At 56.9% G+C, this 15,196-nt stretch overlaps 1 protein-coding gene and 1 pseudogene across 7 annotated transcripts in view; one reads left to right on the top strand and one right to left on the bottom strand.

Annotated features, from left to right (window-relative positions):
* LOC149852950 (DLA class II histocompatibility antigen, DR-1 beta chain-like) overlaps positions 1-15,196 on the bottom strand; it is a 298,803-nt pseudogene that overhangs the window by 96,429 nt on the left and 187,178 nt on the right. The window lies entirely within an intron of this gene.
* The window catches only part of COL11A2 (collagen type XI alpha 2 chain), a 35,556-nt gene that overhangs the window by 9,294 nt on the left and 11,066 nt on the right, over positions 1-15,196 (top strand). For 4 of the 6 annotated variants that reach the window (XM_090028993.1, XM_090028990.1, XM_090028992.1 and 1 more), the window contains 31 exons: positions 1,067-1,219; positions 2,105-2,296; positions 3,788-3,847; positions 4,734-4,775; positions 4,896-4,958; positions 5,229-5,303; positions 6,076-6,162; positions 6,635-6,691; positions 6,812-6,865; positions 7,136-7,189; positions 7,294-7,347; positions 7,475-7,528; positions 7,948-8,001; positions 8,111-8,155; positions 8,445-8,498; positions 8,597-8,641; positions 8,770-8,823; positions 9,117-9,161; positions 9,277-9,330; positions 10,246-10,290; positions 10,500-10,553; positions 11,001-11,045; positions 11,215-11,268; positions 11,736-11,843; positions 12,011-12,064; positions 12,157-12,210; positions 12,883-12,927; positions 13,239-13,292; positions 14,085-14,129; positions 14,329-14,382; positions 14,466-14,519. In XM_090028993.1, coding sequence (XP_089885119.1) covers positions 1,067-1,219; positions 2,105-2,296; positions 3,788-3,847; positions 4,734-4,775; positions 4,896-4,958; positions 5,229-5,303; positions 6,076-6,162; positions 6,635-6,691; positions 6,812-6,865; positions 7,136-7,189; positions 7,294-7,347; positions 7,475-7,528; positions 7,948-8,001; positions 8,111-8,155; positions 8,445-8,498; positions 8,597-8,641; positions 8,770-8,823; positions 9,117-9,161; positions 9,277-9,330; positions 10,246-10,290; positions 10,500-10,553; positions 11,001-11,045; positions 11,215-11,268; positions 11,736-11,843; positions 12,011-12,064; positions 12,157-12,210; positions 12,883-12,927; positions 13,239-13,292; positions 14,085-14,129; positions 14,329-14,382; positions 14,466-14,519 — 1,962 coding nt within the window. The remainder of the gene's footprint in view (positions 1-1,066; positions 1,220-2,104; positions 2,297-3,787; positions 3,848-4,733; positions 4,776-4,895; positions 4,959-5,228; positions 5,304-6,075; positions 6,163-6,634; positions 6,692-6,811; positions 6,866-7,135; positions 7,190-7,293; positions 7,348-7,474; positions 7,529-7,947; positions 8,002-8,110; positions 8,156-8,444; positions 8,499-8,596; positions 8,642-8,769; positions 8,824-9,116; positions 9,162-9,276; positions 9,331-10,245; positions 10,291-10,499; positions 10,554-11,000; positions 11,046-11,214; positions 11,269-11,735; positions 11,844-12,010; positions 12,065-12,156; positions 12,211-12,882; positions 12,928-13,238; positions 13,293-14,084; positions 14,130-14,328; positions 14,383-14,465; positions 14,520-15,196) is intronic. The other 2 variants (XM_090028994.1, XM_090028991.1) reach the window with 1 other exon arrangement.

Here is a 15,196-nt window from a genome sequence, read left to right as displayed (position 1 = left end):
AGGTGGGAAGCATGGGGAAGGGGCCAGTCAGTCCTGACTCAGAGTCAGAGCCTCCCAGCTGGGGAGGAGGGGCCTGTTTCCGCATGCCTCCTCTCTGGGTTGGTTTATCCTGCTCCCTTGGTCCCTGGGAATGGCCCTCACCCCTGCAGTGATACGGGGCCAGGAGGCTGCCTCAAAGGTGGTGGGTCTCCTCTGTGATCACTTGGCCTCTGAGTGTAACCTACTAATGCATCTCTTCTCCCCTGCCTCTTGCCCCTCCAACCATCCATCTGTCCATCCATTTGCTGCCCATGCAAGTCCCTTTCTCCATGGCTGTGTCTATCCCCGCCATTCCCCATATTTGTCCATTGCTGAGCATGTATGTCCACCTGGTGATGTGTGTTTCTGTCTGTCCATCCATCCATGAATGAGCATATCCATCCACATGTCCACTTCTGGCTATATTTGCCTCCCCCCCATTTCCGTCCATCCCTGTGCACATCTGTACACCCTCTCCGTTCATCCCTGTGCATGCCCATCCATCCACGCAAACATCCATCCTTTGATATGCATGTTTATTCATCCATCTGCCCATCTAATCATCCATCACTGTGCATATCCACCCCTGTGTCTACTGCTTTGTATATCCATCCCCCTGTATTTCTATCCATTGCTGCTTGTCCATCCATCCACTGATGGGCATATCCATCCATCCATCTATCCATCACTGTATGTTTACATCCATGTTTCCATTGATGTTCATATGTGTCTGTTCATTCATCCATAAATGTACACATTTATCCATCCACTGATGTGCATGTCTGTCTATCCATCCAACTATCCATCCGTGCGTCCATTGTTAATGAGTATGTTTGTCCATCTGTCCATTCATCTGTCCATGTGTATGTCTGTTCATCCATTAGTCCATATGCATGTTTAGCCATCCATCCATTTATCCATCCATCAAACCATATGCATGCCTGTCCATTCATCCATCTATGCATCCTTGAGTGTGCATGTCCATCTGTCTGTCCATCCATGTCCTTCTCTTCCTGTGCCCATGATCTCTGTTCCCCCTCCCCCCCAGGACGTGGGGCTGTCCCCCACGGAGGAGCCCTGGGGGGCTGGCGAGTACCTGGATTACACCCCATCCCCTGACCAGGATCCCGATGGTGCCTACTGGGAGGAGGAGACGGGGCTGGTGGCGACTTCCTCTGCCCCCTCACAGTCCTGGGCTGAGGTAACCACCCTGGGATTAAGTCATGGGGGATGGGATCCCCCCACTGCCCTGGTTGCTTCCAGGGCATGACCCAGCTGTCTAGATCCCCACAGCTCTCCACGCTCCTACACATCATATGGGATCAGTCTCCCCCAGAGCTGCCTCTGTGCTGGTAGCAGGGTGGAGGTGATGGAGACCCTGGGAAGAAGGGATCTAGGAGGTGGAGACGAGGGCCAGGATAAAGGGCAGAGAGGAGGGTAGAGACTGTGGGGCTAGATTTAGGGGCTGTGAGGAATAGGCTTCAGGGTTTAGGAGTTTGAGCCATGATGCCTGGGTTCTATCCCCAGTTCTGGGAAGGGAATGGGGTCTAGTGGGGTAGAGCAGCATGAGCCAGGGCACCTGGGTCTATCCCAGCTCTGGGAGGGGAGAGAAGTTGAGTGAATCAGACCTGGAGGAGTGCTGGCAGTTAGGACACCTGGGTTCCTTTCCTAAATCTGGGGAGGGAATGAAACCTGCCATTATATGTGGAACATCTTTATGGCTGGTTTGCCATTTTATGGCACCTTAACTTGGGTGACCACACACTACTTTGCCATTTATGGCATGATTAAATGGCAAATTGTGCCATAAAAGTAATGTCTTTCAGGACCCGTCAGTTCTGTTCCTGGACTTGGAAGGAGGATATGATGAAAGGGAATAGTTGAAGGGAAAAGGTGGGGTGGGGGCTGGGAACCAAGACTCCTGGGTTCTCATGGTGTATTTCAGGGGTCCAACCCTGGTCTATCTTCTCTCTCCTGGCTATCGGTAGGTGCCATACTGTATATTAATGTGTTGCTGGGTTTCTCCACCTCTTCCTCCTCCTCCTCTTCCTCTTCTCCTTGCCCCGGCCTGTCCCTTGGGGCCCAGGAGGTAGCTGCTCCCAGTTTGCCCCCTGCCGGTCTGGGTGAGGGCGAGGTGCTTCCTGTGGAGTATGAGACGGGCGAGGACGTGGCTGGGCCTGGGCAGGAGTACGAGTACGTCTATAAGGACTATCCCGAGGGAGCTGAGCCGTCGGAGCTGGGGCCTGTGCTCTCTGCAGAGACCCCTGAGAGTGGAGGCGTAAGTGGGGAATGGGGCACTTTCACCGTCCCTTCCACCTGCTGGCACCGTGGCTTGTCCTTTTGTGGATGGTCCTTTTTTGTTGTCACTTCCTGCTGTATCGTGGTGTCACTTCCTTCTTGTGGCCACTTCCTGTTGTGTTGTGGTGTCACTTCCTGTTTGTCTAGACTGGGTGTCTCATGTTGCTCCCTTTCTTGTCCTTGTGGCATCATTTCTTTGCTTGTGGATGTGTGCCACGGGGTTTTGTTATCACTTTCTGTCTTTATGGTGTCACTTCTATGTGCTATGTTTCCTGTTGTGTTGCATCTTTTTTCTTGTGATGTCATTGTTTACTTTTGCCTTGTCACTGCTGTTGGCCTTGGTGTCACTTCCTGCATGTTGTCATTTGGTTTGTGACTTCTCTTCCCCTGTGTCAGAGTTCACTGCCATGTCATGTTGGATGAGTTACCTCATGTTCATTGTGATGTTATGTCTTCTGTGTTGACTTGGCCTTTCCTGTTTGTTTTTATGTGATGTCATTTCCTGTTTGTTACCATGACTTCTTGTCCCTCTGGGTGGTCTCTTCCTCTCTACAGTGGCCCCTTCTCAGACCTCCCTCATCATCATGTCAATTCTCTCAGCCAACAGTACTTTCCCTGTGATGCGTTGTCTTACGTGTGACATCACTTCCTGATCACGGGTGACATCATCCCCCTCTTCCTTCTCCCTCTCTCCCCAGCCTCTCCCCACAATGTATGTTCAGAGATGAGCCCACCGTGTCCTGGTGACATCACACCAACCGCCATGACTGCCGGCGCTCACGGGCTCCTCCCATGGCATCCCCTGCTGTCTGATGTCAGCTCACGGCCCTGTGATGTCATCCCCCCGTGCGGCCATCTCTGTAACCACCCCTGCCCTCCCCCCCATCCCCCGAGAATGTCAGCACTGGTGTTAATTACCGATTTGGGGGGCACAGCCCCCAAAAAGGACGCGGTAATTCCCCTCCCCTCAATGCCGCCATCTCAGTGAGGGGCTATGACCCCTGCGCTCTGGCTGGGATTTAAGCCTGGAGGCATCACTCTTTCCTGGTGATGCTGGCCCTAAATCTCTCCCCTCCCCATCTCTGTCCCCTTCCTCAGCTCCCTTCCCCTCGGGACCTGCCTAACTCAGCGACATAACCATCTCCCTGCCCTGGTCAAGGCCCCCTTGCTCCAGCCTGGCCCTGGCTGCTGGTGTCCCTCACCCTCACTCTTCTTCTTTTCATGGAATCCCCATTCACACAGATGAGCCTGACTCCAGATTCTGCTCTGGGATGGTGTGAACCTGGAGGGCACTGGCTCCCACACCAGAAGCAGCCATGAAGGGGCCGGGAGGCTAGGGGGTGGTGATGGAGCTCCCCCCCAGCCCCTTCTGCTGTTGAGCAATTGGGTGTGGGGGGAGGAGAGGTGTGGGCCTCTGGGTGCCTGGTTTTGACTGGTCCCGTCTTTGTGGTTACATGTGTGTTACCCCCAGGCCGTGCGCGGTGCCCGAGGCTACAAGGGAGAGAAGGGGGAGCCAGCCATCATTGAGCCGGTAGGTGCCTCTGTCCCCAGGGTGGGAGGGTGTATGGGAGAAGTGGGTAGTGGGCCAGGGCACATAACCCTCTCTTGTCTCTTCCTCCCCCAGCAGGTGGGTATCCCAGTGTGTGTGTGTATGTGTGTGTGTGCGTGCATGTGTTGTAAATGTGCATCTTTGAGTGTGCATGTCTACTTGAACTTCTGACCTTGCATGTTTGAGTGCATCCATGTTTACATGTGTTACCATGTGCAAGTGTGCATGTGTTTGCATGCTTGTGAGTGTACATTCTGAATGTGTGCACAGTTGCACATGTGTGTATTACTGCGTACATGTGTGCGTGTGTATATTCACATGCAATTGTGAGCCTGCATATTTGGATGCATGTTTGCAAGTCTGCATTTATTTCAGTGTGTGTGTGCAGTTATGAATGCACATGTGTTTGCACATGTGTATTTTAGTGTATACATGTGTATTGGTAAGCACACATGTTAGTGCATGTGCGTGTTTGCACATGTACATGTGTTACCTTGTGCACAGGTGTGTGTTCATGGATGCACTTTTTGTACAGGTGTATGTATTCCTTGGTGCATAGGGGTGTGTGCGCGCACACATTTTGCACAGTTGGATGTATTTCTGTGTGCACATGTGTGTGCAGGTATATGCACACACTGAACTGGGGGTGGGAAACCTGTGTCCACCTCTCTGACCAGCAAGAGGGGGTTGGGAACAGCTCAGGCCCCATAGTGGGGTCAGGAACAGGCTCCTCCAAGCTCTTCTGAGCCTGCTGGGATGTCACCGCATGACAGTTGCGGCATCTTCCCCTGGGGGCTGCCCCTCCTCTGTGCCCCAGCTGGGATCCCTTGCATAGGGGTAACCTGGCTCTTTGCCTTCTGTCCCACAGGGAATGTTGGTGGAAGGCCCCCCTGGCCCCGAAGGACCAGCGGTAAGAGCCTCCCAATCTTTTCTTTAATCTGTTTAGCTGGAGGGTGCTGGGGCTGGGGGGTGATTCCCCCTTTTCCCTGCTCTGGATTGGCATTGTGGCCTCATTGTGCGTCTCCTGCAGGGCATTTCGGGACCTCCGGGCACTCAGGGCCCACCTGGATCCCCTGGTGACCCTGGCGAGAGGGTGAGTGTGAGCCGGGCTCCTGCCATGGGGCACCTGTGTGGAGGGGATAGGGAGGGGCTGCTGAGCATGCGTGCATGGGTGTGAGGCTGGGCACAGGGGCTAGTGTACATATGTGGGTTTGCACATGCCTGAGTGTACTCTGTACATACATGTGATAGTCAGTGTGTCCCAGAGGATGGGCGCTGGGTGTGTCCCAGTGTTCTCACCCCAGGATTGTGTGTGTGCGCCCCTCACCCCGTGCAGTAATTCCAACATCCCTCTGTCACACAGGGCCCCCCTGGCCGCCCAGGTCTACCTGGTTCAGATGGGACCCCTGGCCCCCCTGGTACCTCTCTGATGCTTCCGGTGAGTTACGGGGTGGGAGAGGGAAAGGCAGGGGTTTATAACAGGGTTGCTGGAGTCTGGGGAAGAAGGAGTTAATGGAACTGGACCAGAATCCAGACCCCAGGATGGAAGGTGCTGATAGCATGAGTGAGAATCTGGGGTACTTTGGGACCCACCCAGAGGATGTGGGTTTCCGTGGGGAAGCCAAAGTTCAGGAGAAAGGAATGAACACCTCAGCAGTGATCTAGAACAGAAGACAATACCTAGAACCTGGGCAGCTCCACACAATGGGCTGGGACTGATCAGGTGGACTTGAGTGGTGTTGCCCAGAAACAGAGCACAGGCATGAGTCTAAAGTGGAAAAGAAGGTCCTGTTAGGATGTCCTGGTGTTTAGGATTGTGCAGCAGGGCGGGGGATCTAGAGCCAGCCTGGAGAGATTTGGCGCAGTTGCTGAGGAATGTGGAATCCATGGGGGGGATCCAGAATGGAAGTGAGAGCCCTTCTTGGTGATCCTAGAACCAGGGAGCAGGAGGAGCCTAGAACAGCTATAACTGTTAACGATAACAGAAGTCCACAAGTGGCCAGAAGTGAAGAGAACTCCCTGGAGGTGTTGCTAGAACTAGGGAGGATGCAGGGAGCACAGGAATAGGTTGGGTTACCTAGAACAGGGGGCAGCCAAGGAGTCTGGAGGTACCTAGAACAGGAAGGATGGGCTAAGTGGCCCCAGGAGAGGACCCCAATTCTGAGCTCTAAAAGGGCCACAATCTCAGCGATGTCTCTGTCCTCCCCCAGTTCCGTTTTGGGAGCAGTGGCGGAGACAAGGGCCCGGTGGTGTCCGCACAGGAAGCCCAGGCCCAGGCCATTCTCCAGCAGGCCCGGGTGAGTCGGGGGCTGGGGCAGGGTGTGGGGATATGAGAATGGAGCCCTCGCTGCTCACCAATGCCCAGGGTCCCCTTCTTGCCCCCCTGGTGCTGTGTCCATGATCCCCAAGCTGGTGGCTGTTCTAGACCCCGCTGTGCTGCCCAGCATTATTCCAGAACCCCAAGCTAATGCTCTAGAACCCCGGTGGAATGCTCTAGCACCCTGGAGAGCGCTCTAGACTAGAGCTACAATTCCTCCTCCCATGGATGGCTGCGCTGCCAGGCTCTCCTGCAGCCCCAGATCCCCACTGCTGCAGCCGGGGCTCCATTCCAGAGCAGGATGTGCTCAGGGTTGTCCCTGCCATTCCCCCTGATTCAGAGACCCCCACAGACTCCACCACTGCTTGGGTTTCATGCTCATCCCCTCCTGTCCCTTTTGCCTGGCTGGGATGTGACCACCTTGTCTCTTCTTTTCCTTCCTTTCCCTCCAGCTGGCCCTCCGGGGTCCCCCAGGACCCATGGGGTACACCGGGCGCCCAGGACCCATGGTAGGTACCTTTGCTGGGGTTTAGGGTTGCAGCAGGAGAAGAGGGGGTGCTGGGGTCATGGGGTCACAGGAATTGTGACTCCCTAACTCCAGTGGTCACCACTGCACCATGTCCTTCCAGGGCCACCCAGGGAGCAATGGGATGAAAGGAGAATCAGGAGACTTTGGACCTCAGGTAATGGGCTTCACTTTGACCCCGACCCTTGTCCTCTTCCCCTGACTCCCTTGGCTGGGTGGCTGACCCTTGATCCCAGTTAGTGACCCTACTAAGAGGCTTGGGTCACTTGTTAATCCCTGTACAGCTGGGAAAGGCTTGTTCTTCTGACCCCAGGGGCCCCTTTTCTACCTCTGATCTTAACCCTATGACCCCTAGAGGAGGGAGATCTCCTCCCACTGTCCTGGCTTCTGTTGGGGGAAGGATATTATTAACACTTTCTCTCCTTAGGGACCTCGAGGGCCGCAGGGCCTGTCTGGACCCCCAGGGAAGCCTGGCCGGAGGGTAAGTGCATAGGGGCAAAGGGGCGGTTCCACCTTTGCCTTGAGGGCAGGGGATTGGGTCCACACCCCTCTGACCCTATCTCAACTTCTCTCTCTGGTTCATAGGGCCGTCCGGGAGCTGATGGAGCCCGGGGGATGCCTGGGGAGTCCGGCGTGAAGGTAACATGGTCAGGAGGGTCCAGTCTCCAGGCTGGGGAGCTGGGGACCCTGTGGGTTCCCTCAGAGGATCCCTGAATCCCACCTTGAGCATGTTGGCTCAGGGGCTGTGTTGTGTTTCTCTTCACAGGGTGACCGTGGCTTTGATGGGCTTCCAGGGCTGCCAGGAGACAAGGGGCACCGGGTGAGTCCACGGGATCAGTGTTGAGGGGTCCTGACCCCCTCAGGGGTGGGGGAAGCCTGGAACCTAGGTGTCCTGCCCCCCAGAAACAGCTCAGAACCCAGGGTCTTGGGGAAGTCTGGACTCCAAGCTGCACTCCCCCATGGCTGACACTCTCCATCATAAAGGGGAAGCTGTGTTTGACCCTGCGTACACATGCCTGCTAAAACCATCATGCCTTTGGCACATGCGATGACAGACCTCCCACATGGGGCCTGGCTTGTCATCATGCGGGCACACACACCTCCTCCAGCCATGCATGGCTCCCTTATGCACCTGTTCCCTGCCCACGTGGGTGCAACATGCCTAGCACATGCCTGCCAGGCCATGCTCATAGTCCACACAACTGGGCCATAAGCTGATGCTGATTCTGTCCCCTCCAGGGCGAGTCTGGCTCTCAGGGCCTCCCGGGCCCCCCAGGGGAGGATGGAGATCGGGTAAGTACTGGGACAGGGAGGGGAGATATGGGGGTGGGTAAGATGGGGGGATGGAGGCAGTACTTGGAGATGCCCCGCTATGTCTAATGCCCTTTCTCTCTTCTGCCAGGGAGACGATGGAGAAGTTGGACCCCGAGGGCTTCCTGGAGAAACCGTGCGTCATGGCCCCCCCCCACCTCCCTCCCATAGGGCTGCTGGAGGGGAACTTGCTCTCAATGTTCACTCTTAAACCTACTGATGAGAGGGGCAGTGCTGGACTGTGGTATCCCAGCATGCACTGGGGTATGGCATAAGTGCCAGGACCTAGGCTGGCATGCCTCTGCTATCCCAGCACGCACCTGTGTAGGCCAGGAGTTCGGCATGGGTGCTGGCACACCTCACTGCTATCCCTAGATGCACTGCCTGACTGGCTAAGGCTAATGCCCTCTCTCTCCTCCCCACAGGGCCCCCGAGGTCTCCTCGGCCCCAAGGGGCCCCCTGGCATCGCTGGCCCTCCAGTAAGTGATGACACTGGGACCCAGATCCCCCTTCCCCAGCTCCTCCATGCCCCCCAGCCCCCTCTGCTCACATCTGTCTTTCTGTCTGCTGCCCACAGGGTGTGCGTGGCATGGATGGTCCTGTTGGTCCCAAGGGAAACTTGGTGAGTCCACCTGTCTGTCTGTCCCCTCTTCCTTGGGGTGCTGCCTCCCAGCTGGGCCTCAGGCCAAGCCCCTAATCCTGTGCCCAAGGCCTGGTCCCAATCCTGATTCTGCCTCTATCTGTCTGCAGGGGCCACAAGGGGAGCCAGGACCCCCTGGGCAGCAAGGAACTCCTGGCACCCAGGTAAGCCAACCCCACTCTTCCTGGCTCTGGGGGTGTGTGGGGGATGGAGGGCTAGGGTAAGTGGGGCTGGGAGCTCCGACACCTGGATTCTGTCCCTGTTCTGGGAAGGGAGTTGGGTCTGGTTGGGCAGAGCAGAGTTGGGCTGGGAGCCTGGACACCTGGGTTCTCCCTCTAGCTCTGGGAGGGCAGTGGGGTGTAGTGAAGAGAAGTGGGCAGAGAGCTTGGATGCCTGGGTTCTGCCCCCAGCTTTGGGAGCGGCCGGGTGCAGCTCTCACCATGCATCTTTGTTTCAGGGGCTGCCCGGCCCGCAAGGTGCCACGGGGCCACCCGGAGAAAAGGTGAGTGCCCGGGTCCCCCTCCAGCCCCTGGTGGCCCATGGCCGGCACCGGCCTGCATCCTTGCACCGGGGCTGCTGCAATGCTAGCGCTCAGCCCCGCTCCTCTCTCTCCACAGGGTCCCAGAGGGAAGCCTGGCCTCCCCGGCATGCCTGGCTCTGACGGGCCCCCTGTGAGTACCTGGGCCCTGCCCCTGCCCCTGCCCCTGCCCTCTTCTGGGTGCTTCAGGCCACTCTGGCCTGAGGGTGACAGCGTGGGAGCCATGTTTGACAGGAAGTGAGAGGTTCCATTTCCTGTTGGCACTCTGCACCTTTGTGTGGCAAGGTGCAGCTGCCATGTTTAACAGGAAGTGAGAGGGATCCACTTCCTGTCAGTTCCCTCACGGTGTCTGCTTTTGATGTGGGCTGAGGTGCGGCAGCCACGTTTAACAGGAAGTGAGATAGATCTACTTCCTGTTTGCTCTCTGTGTGACACCCATCCTTGGTGTGGAGGGAGTTGTGGTGGCCATGTTTAACAGGAAGTGAGATGGATCCACTTCCTGTTGGCTCTCTTTGTGGCACCCACTGTTGATGCGGAGCGAGGCATGGCAGCCATATTTAACAGGAAGTGAGCCTGTTTCATTTCCTGTCGAGGCGTTATAATCCAATGCCGAGCCCCTCTGCTTTGGGGTGATCTGTAGCAGCCATGTTTCACAGGAAGCGAGCTGATGAGTGAGCTACCACTTCCTGTTGGCCCCCTGAATGATTCCCAGGGGCAGGAATTCAATAGCTGTGGTTCACAGAAAGTGCATCAGTATAATTTTTCATGGGATCCAGCTGCCACATGGAACAGGAAGTGAGCAAGTGCCACTTCCTGCCTGTACGGGTGCCTATGCTGCTCGGCTTCGGTGGTCAACCCCATTGAGTACTGACCCCATCCAACACATGGGCTGAGTCCCATTGCCCCCTTGCTCATCTCCTTATGTCAGTACCTGCCCAGACCACTTTTATGTCAAAGGGCAACAGGGTTGCAGTTGCTTGGGGTTGGGGGGGGATATGTGGGGTCTAACACAAGGGGCTTATGCTCCCTCACACATTCTCCCAACCAGGGACACCCAGGGAAGGAAGGTCCTCCTGGCACCAAGGGAAACCAGGTAAGGGGGCAATGGCTACCTCCAGGCCTCAATATCCCCTCCCCTTCCTAGATACCAGGGTCCCCCTCCCTGTGAGCCCCACCACCCTTGGGGTGGTGGGTGAGGTTTGCCTTATCCTCCAGAGCCCCTCCCCATCCTCCATTCAGAGCTCCTCCCTCTGAAGTAGGTGAAACTAGAGGCAGTGATGACTAATGGTGTCTCTCTTACAGGGCCCATCCGGCCCCCAAGGTCCAATTGGCTACCCAGGCCCACGTGGTGTGAAGGTAAGTAGCTGATTGGCCAATGGGCATGGCCTGGCTCAGAGGGCCTGGACAGTTACCCACAGTACTCTGTTTCTTCTACCAGAGTGCCAAGGGGCCCTGTGGCCAATAGGGCTTTGGCCTGGAGGGGAGGATTCTGGGTAATTGGGAAAACAAGAGGTCATGGGTGCTGGTAACCAGGATGCTTGGGTTCTACCCCTGGCTCCGGGTAGGGAGGAAGGTGCAGTGGGCTTGAGTTGGTGGCCAGGACATCTGGCCCAAGTGTTCTCTTCTCAGTCTTGGGCTAGAGCAGAGGTGCTCAGAGCAAGTTCTTTCCCTGGCCCTGGGAGAGGAGTGCTGGATCTGGTGGGTTATTGGTAGCGGGGCTGGGGAGCTCATACACCTGAGTTCCCTAAGTCTTACTCTTCTGCTTGGCCTTTACGTGGCTCTGAACTCTCCCTCTCTCTCTAGGGGGTGGAAGGCATCCGAGGGCTGAAGGGGCACAAGGGGGAGAAGGTGAGTGATGCTGGTGGGACTCATGGTTCCAGGACCCCCCCAGAACCCTGCTCTGCCTGCACAGCTCCCCAGGGGGCACTGGGCACTGCCAGGACCCACTCCCTGCACTAGCCGGGAGCACTGGGTCCAGCTCTTCAGGCTCTGACTGGGTGTCTCTGTCTCTTCACAGGGTGAGGACGGGTTCCCTGGCTTCAAGGGTGACATGGGGGTGAAAGGAGACCGGGTAAGTCTGTTCCCTGTGGTCCCCGAGCCTGTTTCCATGATGATGCTGATCTGCCCCTTGACCTTCTGCACTCCTGTGGTGATGCACATCTGATCCCTGACCCACTCCTGGCACCTGATGACCCAGTTTGACACTTGACCCTTGGTGCTTTCTGCTCCCTTCCCAACCTCCTGCTATTCTAGGTTCCCCCATACCCCCTAAACCCCAATAACCTCAGTCTGACCCCCAACCCCTGCTACCCCTTCTGCCTGGGATACACCAGCTTAACGCCTGCTGCTTTTTGCTGTCCTGATGACCCCAGTCTGACCCCCAGTTGCGCCTATTGCCTGGGATATACCAGTTTGACCCCTGACCCCTGGTGCCCACTCCTCCCCTGTCTATCCTGGGCTGACCCCTGGTGACCCTACTTCCTGTCCCCCCTGCTTGACCTCTGACCCCTGACCCTTGTGCTCTTTCTGCTCCTGCAGGGCGAGGTCGGTGTCCCGGGCTCCCGAGGAGAGGATGGACCGGAAGGCCCCAAAGGTCGTACCGGTCCCCCCGGAGACCCTGGCCCCCTTGGCCTGTTGGGAGATAAGGTGAGTAGGCATAGGCAGGGTCCCGGCCCCTCCTGCCCTGGCCCCCAGTTGGGCTGGGCTGGGTTAGCAGGGCTGAGGGCACTTCCTGTCTCATCTCTGCTGGATTGGGCTTAGACTGGGGCCAGTGTCCCTGTAACCCTGTCTGTCTGTCTGTCTTTTTCTCCCAGGGCAAGCTGGGTGTGCCAGGGCTGCCCGGGTACCCCGGACGGCAGGGTCCCAAGGTGAGTGCTGCAGCTGGGGGTGATGCCCTCCCATACCCCAATAAATTCTTTGTACCCCAATAAACCCCCCTTCCTTTCTTCTTCCCCCATAGGGATCCCAGGGCTTCCCGGGCTTCCCAGGCACCAATGGTGAGAAGGGCACGCGGGTGAGTATTGGAGCTGTCTCTGAAAGCTCTACCTAGGATGGGGTGTGCGAAGTGGGATTCACCTGCCTGGAAGATCCTGGGCTCTGTTGCAAGTCTGCTGTGAGGGTGGGGGAAGTTCTGGGGGGGATGTCTGGGGGTTAGGGGGCAGCCTGGGTGTTGGGGTCCCTGCTATACTCCAGGTGGGGTATGGGGAGCCTGAGGTGGGGTGTCTGAAGGTGGGGGGATGTCTCTCAGGGCTATGGAGGCTGCTGGGCAGTCCTCTAGGTCAGCGTTTCTCAATCCATGGGTTGCAACCCAAAAATGGGTCACAAGAATATATGAAAGGGTCGTGGACAAAGTTTAAATATAGATCAACAAACTTTAAAAATGTCTTCTCCTTTAAAGGAGAAAAACGTGGGAAGCCATGGCTTTTCCCTAGCAGGCTGGCAGAGCTCCAGCCTGTGGGGGCTGGTTGGGGCCCTCCAAGCCCCACACAACTACTCCCTGCCCCACACACTGTGGGGCTGGGGGTGGCAGGCAGTGGGTTGGGAGTGAGGGGCACTGGGTCAAGACTGGCAATCAATGTTTACAAATAGGTCCTAGTACAAAAAAGTTAAGAACCACTGCTCTAGGGCAGGGTGAGGCCTGGGGGACCCCCTCCCAGCCGCATCTCACCCTCTTTCTGTGTGGCAGGGCCTGTCTGGGAAAGCTGGGCCCCGGGGCGAGCGTGGCCCCACGGTGAGTACACATGCATGTGCATGCGTGTTGGTGGGGGGGTGGGGTCACGTGCTTGGGACTGGCTTCAGCCATCTGCCCTGCTCTCCAGTCTGTCTGTCTATTCTCTCATTGCTCTGTTCATTCCCCTGGTCCTCTCTTTCCATTCGTTCCTCCACTTGTGTCCCCCCCCCGCTTCTGCATGGGGCTGGCGGGGGTGTGGGGAGGGGGAAGAGGTCCAACCTGTCCCTACCAGGGTCAGGGGGTTCTGCCCTCCTCTCCCATGGGGCTGGGCTGGTTCTGGGCACTCACCACCATCCATTTTCACCCTGTAGGGTCCCAGGGGCCAGCGGGGCCCACGTGGAGCCACAGGAAAGCCAGGGGCAAAGGTCAGTGCTGGGGTGGGGCATGATGGGGCGGGGGAGGGGCTGGGGGAGGTCAGTCTGTGTGTCTGACTCAGGGGTGGGCAGAGGGTAGTGGGGTGTAGGTCCGAGTCAGGGTTCAGCATGCTGGTCCCTACCTGCAGACCGTAGGGCAGACTGTTCAAGAGGAATGAGTCATTCTGCATGTGTGAGTGTATATGTGTGCACCCTGTGTTTGCATGTGTGTGCTGGCATTTCTGTGGGCACACTTGTGAATCCATGTGTCTGGGCACAGGTAAACACGCATACCCATATCGTTGTGCATGCTTGAGCCACAAAGTTGTGTGTGTGTGTGGCATACTTAGGTGTGTGCACGTGAATTTCTGCAGGCTTGGCCACCATTGGCATGTGTGCGTAAATTCTTGTGTCTGCATAGGCATGCATGCACGTGTGAATCTCTGTAGGCGTGTGCCAGCATTGGCATGTGTGTGTCTGTATATGCATGTGTGTGTATAAATCTATGTGTGCACATAGGCATGTGTGCATGAGTGAATGTCTGCAGGCATGTGCCAGCATTGGCATGTGTGCACATGTGTGTGTAAATCTATGCACATGCATAGGCATACATGCACATATTAATTTGCAGGTGTGTGCCACCAAAGGTATGTGTGGATGCATGTGTGCTCATAGGCATGCATGCACACGTGAATCTCTGCCGGTGTGTGTGCACCCTGATGTGTGTACCTGTACTCCCATGTGCCCCAGTGTGTCAGGAATGGGGCACGCCTCCTGCTAACACTTCTTTCTGCCCCTGCCTAGGGCACCTCAGGTAGTGATGGCCCCCATGGACCCCTGGGTGAGAGGGTAGGTGTGACCCAGCTCCTGGAACCTCGGCTGCATGAAATGTGTGCTGCCCTCATCATGTCTGCATCACGCCGGCACCCTGCCAGCACGTGGCTCACGGCCTCCTGCTGGCTGGGCTGGGGTGGGGGGAGGGCCCAGCTGGGCTGCATCTGCCTCTTGCCCCCTGCCCTCTGACACCCTCCCTTCCCTCTCTCCACAGGGGCTCCCTGGCCCCCAAGGGCCCAACGGCTTCCCTGGACCTAAAGGCCCCCCGGTAAGTAGTGATCTTCCCCTCAATGCCCTTTGCCCCTGGCTCCCCCACCCAGATCCCACTGACCTCTGCCTGTCTTCCCACAGGGCCCCCCTGGCAAGGATGGGCTCCCGGGACACCCTGGACAGCGCGGAGAAGTGGTGAGTACCCCCAGCACTGGGCTGCAGGTGCCCTGCATGTGTGTGCATGTGTGTGTGAGTGCACATCCCTGCATTTCCTCTGAGGCACTCAGAGATGCCCCATCTCACCCCCCACTGACTTTGAGGTTGCTCCAGGGTTACTCCAAAGTTGCTCCAGGATTACGCTGAGTTTGTCAGATTTACTTCAGGGTTACTCTGAGGTTACTCCAGGGTTACTCTGAAGTTGTGCTGGGAATACTCAGATTGCTCCAGGGTTACTGCAAACTGCCCTCATTTACTTTGGGTTTACTCTGTCATTACACTGTGCTGCCCCTCACATACCCCAGGGTTATTCCATGGTTACTATACGCTCCCCTTGCTTCTTCTAGGGTTCCTCAGTCGTAGCTCCCTCCTGCCTCTCATACCTGTGTCATACCCCAGGTGCTCCTCAGTGGCTCCCACGTGGTTCTGGGGGTCCCCCCTTGCCTTGCACTCGGATCGGTCTCATACTGCTTCTGCATTGCTCCAGAGTCACTCTAGAGTCACTCTGAGTTGCTCCTGAGTTGCTCACTCATCTCTTGCTCCTATGTGACCCGCCTACCCCCTGCCCCTCCATGAGTGTGTGGGCAGTCTTATGCTGCTCCTCATAGCTTCTGGGTTACACGGTGCCCCTTCCTAGCTCATCTCCCCCTTGCATG

This window comes from Crocodylus siamensis, chromosome 15 (assembly GCF_052110815.1).
Source record: "Crocodylus siamensis isolate JL-2025a chromosome 15, ASM5211081v1, whole genome shotgun sequence".
NCBI classification, from domain to species: Eukaryota; Metazoa; Chordata; order Crocodylia; family Crocodylidae; genus Crocodylus; species Crocodylus siamensis.
The sequence above is the reverse complement of the archived record's forward strand: the minus strand, read 5'-3'. Positions and strand labels throughout refer to the sequence as shown.